Source organism: Alosa alosa, chromosome 9 (genome assembly GCF_017589495.1).
Source record: "Alosa alosa isolate M-15738 ecotype Scorff River chromosome 9, AALO_Geno_1.1, whole genome shotgun sequence".
Classification (NCBI taxonomy): domain Eukaryota; kingdom Metazoa; phylum Chordata; class Actinopteri; order Clupeiformes; family Clupeidae; genus Alosa; species Alosa alosa.
This window is the reverse complement of record NC_063197.1, coordinates 25,688,546-25,698,545: the sequence shown is the minus strand read 5'-3', so window position 1 is coordinate 25,698,545 and position 10,000 is coordinate 25,688,546. Positions and strand designations below refer to the sequence as shown.

Sequence of the window (10,000 nt, the reverse complement as noted above, 5' to 3'; positions counted from 1 at the left end):
GTTTGATAACCCCAGACAAAAAAAACGCTGATGAGGGAAGGTGTCTGTTTGATAACCCCAGAGATTTTAGGTTGGATTGGCTGTTGGTTGGTCTCTGCGTATGTTAGCGCATGGCGTATCGTGACCGGGACTACCTTTACGGATCCTGGGTGCAAGATGTGGTGTGTTTGGTTTGCGACTGCCACAAGCCAATTGTGCCTTGATGTCGAATCTCGCGTCAGGCTGTGTAATGTGCTTCCTGATCGGGAAATCCCTGTAGGAAATCCCTACTTGTAACACCTTTCCTGTGTATACTTAAAATAAATCAGGTGATCAAAACGTGCAGGTGACTGTAAAATAATGGTCTCACCTGTCTCACACAGCGAGCCTGTGAATCCAGCTGGACAGAGGCATGTGAAGCTGTTGACGCTGTCTATGCAGGTGCCTCCGTTCTGGCAGGGGTACGAGGCACATTCATCCACCTCTAAACCAATGACACAAGTGAGCACACACACAAACAAACACCAAATCGTCTCATGAGCAGCTGGAGACCGCAAGGCAGCAGAGAGGAGAACCTGTGCTTATGATCACGTTTAGACCTGCTATGGGATGCACACACAGGGGAATCCTACAAGAGGAAGAACAGAGTAGAAAGACAGAGAGAGACAGAAAGGACAGAACAATAAGGCAAGAGAGAGAGAGAGAGAGAGAGAGGGAGAGAAAGTGAGGGCCTAATGACTTGACCACTGCACATTTTTTGGGAAGGATCCCTTCGCCATGTGTATTACAAGCAGATGTGACCAGAGGAAATATCTCCCCCGCTCCAGGGTTGTCCCCTGGCAGCACGGGTGGAATCCTGGGCCGTTTTACAAGCAGACATGCACTTTTCCTGGCACACAGAGGTAGGCAACACGCGTCCTGGGCTGAGAGAGAGAAAGAGAGGGAGAGAAAGAGAGAAAGAGAGAGAGAGAGAGAGATAGATAGAGAGAGAGAGAGAGAGAAAGAGAGGGAGAGAAAGAGAGGGAGAGAAAGAGAGAAAGAAGGAGTCTGGGGAGAAGAGGAGAGAGACGCCACATGGAACTCTTACTCACCTATCTGGCAGCGGCGCCCCGTGAAGCCGGCCAGGCAGGAGCAGGTGAACGAGGGGTTCCCCTTAATGCAGTCGTCAATGCAGCGGCCACCATTCAGACACGGGCGAAGATGAGGGCAAACGGAGGCTGAAAGAAAGAAAGAAAGGCAGAAAGACAAAAAGAAAGGTAGAGAGAAGGAATGAAAGAGGGAGGGAGAGAGAGTGTGTGTGTGTGTGTTAGACAGAGAGGGGGGGGCAGTGGAGAGGATACATTTACAGGTTATATCCTCTTACCAAATGTCATTTCCCATCAGTTCATTGAGAAAAGGTTTCCTGTATAAGCCTCATAAGCAGAATTCCTTTAAAAGCTCTGTCCTATATCGGGCACATAGCAGGACTCTGGGAATTCCATTAGCCTGTCGAGTGATAATATGCTTTGTGTTATAATAAAAGAAACGAGTGCTATTTAAATCAATCCACATTACATCGAATGGCTTCTCGCGTCGAAGACACTTACTAGTAGCGACGCCACGTTAAGTAGGGCAGGGACCCTCCAATATAATGGCTTCTCTCTAATATGTGGAAAGAGTCTGAGTAGAACGCAGTCAAAACATGTCTGATTTTCCCTCCGCAAAATGAATGCGGGGAGACGTCTAGCAGGGGGAGGAGGCGTGCGCAGTAGCCCGGCATAAGAGCCAACATAAATTCTCACATTTACTGTAAGCTGCCCTTTCCAAAGGGCACCTGTCCACACCTATGCTCTCACAAGCAGAACACCATCCCATAGAGTTTAAGAGAATGATTGGTCACACTGAACTTAGATAGTCTCCTTTAAAGTATCCACAGATGCTCAGTTTATAATCAAACTATCTTTGGGCACTTAAGGTTTAGGGGTTGGGTTTGGTTAAAGTGATATTCATTCATTGTTCAACAATAATTTTAAAGACAGAATCATCAAAGAAACCACCCATAAAGTCTCTGTAGGCTGACTCCAAGTAAAGTGTTACCTTAATTATTATTCGTTCAGACGTTGGGGAATAATGATCATGTGGATGTCTTGGGAATAGATGGGAGTACATGGGAAAATGTGGGATAGGTGTAGCAAAGGAATTTACCTGAGTCATTGCAGCTGCCCACCTGCACATGGGCATTGTCGATGCGGAACACCCAGCGGCCCGGGTAGCCCACGTTGGTGGTGTCCTCCACCTCGACCACGTCGTCGGTGCGCGAGCCCGGAATGTTGAAATAGCGCTTGCCGTCGCCGGCGTTAAAACCTGCCTGGGGAGAGTGGGGCGGGGGACAGGGCTTTCTCAGAGGAGTGGAGGCTCAGGCCAAACCTGTCACAGCTAACACCATACCACAAACTCGCCAACATCACTCAAACGCAAGGATACAGTTACACCAAATGGAATGTATTTGCATTCATTTATTGAAGACGTGCATTCATGAAAAGCTGCCCTGAGAACAGTTAAGATTCTCTTTATCTCTGTTTGTGTCTCCAAGGTAAACGAATCCGTGATCCTGGAATTTGGAGTAAATTTCGGAATGATGGAATGAAGGGATGGAATAATTTCCCTTTTGTTTTCCTTACACAGCAAATGTATTCGTGTTCTCACAATCTCACACGGGTATGTTCAAATCGGGTTGTTTCATTTTTGTTTTCCTTAACATGAGGCTTTAATCAACCCCACCCTAAGTGTTCTTCCCAGGAAAACTTTGCACCTGCTTTATCTCGAGATAGAGAGTCTCAGATATCACCATAAACCTCTTCATCACTTTGAAGAGATGTTATCTTCTATTGCTATTTTCACTGCCTAAACATACGCTACATATTAAGTTTCATTACCATAGAAAAAAATAAGTAAGCAGTACTACATAAAATGTATAATAAAATAAAATATAAAACATAACAATATAAAAAATATTCTAATGAGCACAATGTGTCCCCACAGTGAACCATCTACAGTAAGAGCCTGAGTTCCTGTTTGTTTAGCGGAGGTAAGTTAGTATCCTACTGCCTTGCGGGAGACTTATTGTTTATTGTGTCCAAGCAACTGGTCAGAGTTGGAGCAAAGAGCACATCGCGAGCAGATGAGAAGGCCAGCAGGGCGTGAAAGCTGTGATTAATCCCCTGGTGGCCACAGCATACTGGTCTGAGAATGTTAATCCCACCGAGCTTCTGCCCCCCTACCAACTGCAGCAAACTTTTTGTGTTGACATTAATCCAGCGAGATTATTTTCACACTTTCGGGTGTGTTTAGTCCCTCATGCTCAGTCCACTTGAGGCTATGAAAGATCTCAATTGACCTGAAGCGCTAGATGGTAAGAGAGGGCAACTGGTCGACGAAACATCGCTCTTTGGCTAACTGGGTCAAATGTGATTTCTCCCAGGTGGCACGTGCTCTGTTATGAGAGGACGCAGGTGACCCTACCTGTGCGGCGATGCCCCCCAGGCCGGCCAGGTCGCCCCCGCTGCTGGCATGCATGCCAGTGGTCCAGGTGATGTTGTGGTACTGGAAGATGGTGAAGGACAGCTCTCCATCAGTGATGAGGACCACCTGGAAGGTGTTCACCTGCAAGCACAGGTGAGCAAGGGAAGAACTGGTTTATGTTTGGAAATACACAGAGGTTAATATCAGACAGGACCTCTAACACTTAGCGTGCTAAGCGCTCCACAGCCTCCTGCATTGGGACTGGTACTTATTTGATTGGATTCCCCGCCTCCCTTGTCGCTACAGGACCTCCAGATGTACAAATGAAGCACGGCTGATACTTTCTGAATTGCCCCAATCAGACTATACCAGTCCACTACTGGTACTGATGTCTGATGTACTGACATCTGACACTGAGTTGAACTGTGAGCTTCCAATGAAAACATAAAATCTACACTTCGACATCCAGGTGACTAACAAATGATTTTACACACTGACACCTTTCTCTCGAAAGACCAAAAACAGACTCATGTCTGTTTAATATCAGGTATGTAAGTAACTTTGTTGAAGGACTTCCACATCTTTCAGCAGAAAAACAATTCCCCTTTTCCTATTGACGTAGGTAAGTGCTTTTCCTCACTTCAAGCAGCCTTGCCCCGGGCCAGTCGAGGAAAGCTTTTCCCTGGCCTCCTGTGCCCAGGTCGACGCTGTGTGCTTGTGACCCTGTGGCCATCCTGTCTCTGCTGCCCTGCCAACATCCCCTCACCTCCCCGTTTCCAAACGCCACCGACCAGCAGAGCGGCAGCTGGCCAGGGCTACAAAAACAGGATGGCGTGACATACCGTGCACTCTCTCTCTTTCTCTCCGTTGCGCGCGCGTGCGTGCGGCTTGGAAAGTGCAATAAGGCACCAGTGTGCGTGTGTGTATGAGGTAGAGAGAGAGAGAGTATGTTTGTGTGTATATGTGTGTGCCGAGAGGTAGGTATGTGAGTGACTGTGAGTAACTGTGTGTGTATGTGTGTGTGTGTGTGTGTGTGTGTGTGTGTGAGTATGAATGATTGTGAGTAACTGTGTGTGTGTGTGTGTGTGTGTGTGTGTGTGTGTGTGTGTGTGTGTGTGTGTGTGTGTTCATGTGTGACGGCTCAGCCAGAGTGAGCTCACCGGGGTAATAGCACTTCCTCCAAAGAAGGTGACCTCATGCCAGGTGGCAATGAGAACCCAGGAGGTCATGAACTCTGGGAACTCTGGGAAGTAGCCCCTGATGTCATCAGTGGCACGCTTCAGGATGGCGGGGTCCTTGCTCTCGCGGTAGAACACCATCCCTGCACGCCGGTTGTCCACGTCCGCCCAGAAGGGCGCCACCACGCGGCGGTCTCCGGCGATGGGGAAGGCGACCGGAGTGAACTGGGACACCTCCCTGAGAAAGGACACTAGCCCGTTGTTGTTGACCTGTGAGGGAACAAGGGGTAGATAGACAGACTAAATGAGTTCCCACAACGACAAATGACCACAAATGAGACACCACAGGATTAAGAGACAGACACCAGCTTCGTTCTCCAGGCGAACTGACTCGACTTGCCAAAGCCCTGAAACCTCCAGGGGCCTCTCCTGTTCTCACTCTACTTCACCATGTGCCTTTCATTGTCTGATGGCTTCTGGAATCCATACCATCACCACCAAAACACCAAAACACTTCAGGAAAAGCGCGTGTTCACAACAACACGTCCGAGAGGACAATAACAGCGAGGGGAGCCAATCTCCTGTGAAGCTTCACCCACTTAGAGAAACAATGAGAGAGGAAGGCAGCAGGTTTGGCAGCGCCTGTGGACCGCAGGCCAGAGATGCGGTAGAGCAGATGATGGAGTGTTGGAGGAAGAGTGAGAGATGAAGAGAGTGAGGGAGACGGAGGTGTGGAGGAAGAGTGAGAGATGAAGAGAGTGAGGGAGACGGAGGTGTGGAGGAAGAGTGAGAGATGAAGAGGGTAGGGGGAGCTGGAGGTGTGGAGGAAGAGTGGTAGATGAAGAGGGTGAGGGAGACGGAGGTGTGGAGGAAGAGTGAGAGATGAAGAGGGTGAGGGAGACAGAGGTGTGGAGGAAGAGTGAGAGATGAAGAGGGTGAATTGACATGAGGGCAGGGAGTGCAGGACCAGGTTACTGGAGGGACAGAGAGGGTGAGGGGGAGAGAGGGAGGAAGGAGGAGGCAGCTCCACACGGATGTGTCCACTTCCCATCTGAGAACAGACAGCGGCCTTGTGTTCATCCAGACGGCTCGGGGCAAAACCAGCTGAGAAAACCAGCATGCCGTGCCACCTCTCATGCAAACACACACACACACACACACACACAGACATACGCACACACACACACACACACACAGACACATAACCTTCACAAGCTTGCATGCATGCTCAAAACCTGCCACACCACTGAATACAGATCGGATTGAACCAGGTGCAGATTTAAAGGGATGCATGAACTGATTAACATGCACATTGATGGCTAAGCACATGAGAACAGCTACTTTAAATGTGGAGTGATGGATGCGTACAGTAGCTACAGGCCATTAAGTGTAACCTGGACACACACACACATCCACACACACACACACACACACACACACACACACACACACACACACACACACACACACACACACACCTGCTGCCCCTATCCCCTCTATCCAGGAAGTTGTTTTATGGGAGAGGCCTTTACACTGTCTCTAAAATCCACACAGCCGTGCCAACACTAAGTTAAAGCGAGCAGGCAAACTGCCGACCCAGCCCACCTGTTGACTGAGTCTGCCCTGTGTTAAAAGCTGAGACAGCACACACACACACACACATACACACACACACACACACACAAATACATATTATAAGACTGCACGTGAACGGATATAGTACCTGAGACAACAAACACACATGGTCAAAGGACACACACACACACACACACACTCACATTTGTCTTGTATGCACTCTCCACACACAGGCGATTCAGGCTTTAGGCCGATACATAAGTGGTAGACAAATGCTATTTTCAATATCACATGAATGCATGTGTTTGTCTGAAAACACACCTGTGGTTTTCGGTATGTAAAGGAGACTTTATTCTCTGGAGACACACCAGCCCTTTTAAACCCCAGAAATCAACTGAGCTGCTTTACCTACAACTGACCTGACCCCAAATATCATTGCATTCACCATTATGGAGAGAGCAATTAACATATAGTTGGAGCTGTGAGCATTTAAAAGTCTCTCTGTCGAGCGAGGCACTTCTGGGATCCTACTTTGACCTGCAGAACACTACAAACAGTGGGGTTTCTGTGAGGCTGGCATGATGAAGGAATCGGATGATATAAAACAGACCCTCGTGTTAATCACACCAATTACATGTCCTCAGCGTGACTTTAGTGGGGGAGGGCGGGGAAAAGGGGAGGGAAAATGCACCTACTGATGAAAATTGGCATTCAGGAGGCTGCTGTGTCCACCTGAAAGGCGGTCATTCATGGTGCCCAGCCCTCTCCTGCCCTCCCGAGTGGCGGTGTCTGTAACAGAGCCGGACGCGGTCAGCGCCGATGCCAAAGTTATAGCTGCCGCTGCTGCCTGAGATGGGCTTATCTTCTCCAGGTGCAGAGGCCCACTGGCCCTGTCCTCTCCCCCAACAGACCCCCATCACACTGGGCTGAGAGTATCTCCTTTCCCCCCTTTCATCACTGCAACCTGGCTCTCCTTACCACATCACACCCAGTGATGCCAGTAACGCGTTACTTAGTAACGCGTTAGTCTATTTTGACCACTTTTTTCAGTAAAGAGTAATCTAATGCGCTACTATTTACAAACCAGTAATCAGATTAAAGTTACTTATCTAAGTTACTGTGCGTTACTATTTTTGTCATTTTCCTTAATAAAAAGATATATTCTTTGCTTTCTTCTTGTCTTGGGGATTAATGCCATGTAGGCTATGCTCACGTTTCAGCATGAGCACAATTCACGTGTAAAACCACGCAGCGACACAAACGTAAACAATGGAGGGAGAGAGAGAGATGCACATTTCATCAGTCATTACTTTGAGTTTGTGTCAGCTAAACATGACAACATTAAGGTGCATTGTACATTCTGTGCTGGCGACAAAGTGCTGTCTAGCTAGACATCCCAAGTCTCCCGAAGTTTTGGGAGTCTCCCACATATTGATAGCGGCTTCCTGACGCCCGCAAATGACATTAAATCTCCCGGAACCTAGAGCAAACAAGAGCACGCAAGCCAGACCGGACTTCAAATCGTGTGTGCATTTGAGCTTAATGCGCACACAACGGAGAGGGAGAGAGAGAGGAGTGGTGCGTTTGTGCTTGAATGCATCCAAGACAGAGAGCATCCTGGTCTGTTTTGCTAAATCAACCAATCAGTTTTCAGTGTTTATATCTCTTTTCTCCCAAACTTAATTAATCAGTTCAGTCAATGTATCTAGGAACAGGAGCGTGATGGCAGTCAGTGCCCCTCAAAAAGGAAGATTTAAGACCCATTTCACATCAGACTACACAAAAGTGTACCCAATTGTCTCAAAAGATTAAAACATAATGATAATCTTGCACACTGCACTGTTTGTAACAGCGACTTTAGCATTGCTCACGGCGGATTAAATGATTGCAAAATACTTGTTGAGGTGAGTTTAACAAGTGTAATTGAATTTGCATATTACTTAGGCCTATACAAGATGGCTAGTTGCCAGGGCTACATGAAAAACAAATCTACAAAAAATCTACATATTTTACTATAACAATTTCTATCAATAGGCCTTCCTTATTTGGTGTACTTAGACGTTATTGAACAAACATCTGAATTTCAGTATCTAAGTAAGTTAGGTTGGGATGTCTGCTATACATTGCTGTTAAAATGCACTTCCAGTATAGTGAGTGTTGGCAAAACCAGTTATCATTTTTATGTTGAGGCGGTGTGGGTGTTGTCGGCAGCTGCTGAAAGTAACTAATAAAGTAACTTGTAATCTAACTTAGTTACTTTTAAAATCAAGTAATCAGTAAAGTAACTAAGTTACTTTTTAAAAGAGTAATCAGTAATCAGTAATCAGATTACTTTTTCAAGGTAACTGTGGCAACACTGATCACACCTTGGTAGGGTGTGTGTGTGTGCGTGTGCGTGCTTGTGTGTGTGTGTGCATGTGCGTGCGTGCGTACGTGCGTGTGTGTGTGTGTGTGTGTTTTGCGTGTGTGCGGCATGTGTGCGTGAACATATTCATTCGTGTGTATGTGTACGGAGATCAAGCATCTGAGTTAAACATCTAACTGACAGGTCAAACTGCTGCTCTCCATTCTCCATTTTTTTCCTATCTCACTCTCTTTCTGCCCCCCCCCCCAACACACACACACACACACACATACCCCACCTCCCCCTTTACGTTTTTTTCCACCGTGCATGGAAACCATAATTTGGAGGACTTTGCAGTAAAAACAGGAGAGGAAGTTTTGGTTGGCGTCGGCGGCGCGGGGAAGTTGCAGCTAATTGCCCGTCCGACCGCAGCTCTTCCCCTCTCCGCACCGGCGTGTTGTGGTCCGGTCAGTCATGCCGCAGCCCTGTCCGGCAAACCGGACCTCAGGTCAGGGCTCTGGTCAGCGAGGGCTGGGGAAGGGGAGAGACCAGAGGTGAGGAGGAGACCAGAGCAAACTCCGCCCTGTCTCTCTGGGGAAGAGGAGAGAGCCAGCAAGGGGGATAATGATGGCCGAACGGGTGCTGGAGACGTGCCTGAGGGTCACAGGGTTTGTTGGGACTAAACCCTGCAGGGCAGCTGTGTACATGCTGCTGTGTTTTCACTGGGATTAATCCTCTGCAGTGGCTTTCTAATGGCAGCCTAGAAAAGCAGGTAGCGGCCGTGTGACACATGCCCAGGCTGTAAATGGGTCCGTCTATTCCCCCTCAACCCACCACAGCCCACGAGATCTGGGAACTCAGATGATGTGGCTGGAAAGGCTGCAGTAATGCTCACTCTTTTGCATACCTAAACACTCTCCCTCTCGCCTGTCAGTTTGCAGTTTGGTCTCTGCATTTATCCCAATCCGTAAATTAGTGAAACACAGTCAGCACACAGTGAGGTGAAGCACACACTAATCCGGAGCAGTGAGCTGCCTGCTGCAGTGGCGCTTGGGGAGCAGTGAGGAGTTAGGTGCCTTGCTCAAGGGCACTTCAGCTGTACCTACTGGTCGGGGTTCGAACCGGCAACCCTCCGGTTACAAGTCCGAAGCCCTAACCAGTAGGCCACGGCTGCAATAGTCTGAATGCTATTGAGATCTGTTGCATAGCCCTGCTAACCTGTGGTCTGTGGAAAGGGCTTTTGTATCAGCAAAAGGTATTTTAAACAGGAAGTAATTCGCCTGCTGTTTGATATTCATGGTCCATTTGTGCCAAGAGGTTTTCGAAGAAACTCGCTTTCGAAACATAAGGCAGTGAATGGTAATATGGTAGCTCTCTTGACGTTATGCCAAAACGACAGTAAAGCCTATCGCTTTGTGCACAG

General features: G+C 48.0%; 1 protein-coding gene across 1 annotated transcript in view; it reads right to left on the bottom strand.

The window, feature by feature from the left end:
* Positions 1-10,000, bottom strand: part of sned1 (sushi, nidogen and EGF-like domains 1) — a 47,039-nt gene that overhangs the window by 29,318 nt on the left and 7,721 nt on the right. The window contains 5 exon segments of the mRNA XM_048252898.1: positions 350-463; positions 1,071-1,196; positions 2,164-2,326; positions 3,481-3,621; positions 4,641-4,928. Coding sequence (XP_048108855.1) covers positions 350-463; positions 1,071-1,196; positions 2,164-2,326; positions 3,481-3,621; positions 4,641-4,928 — 832 coding nt within the window.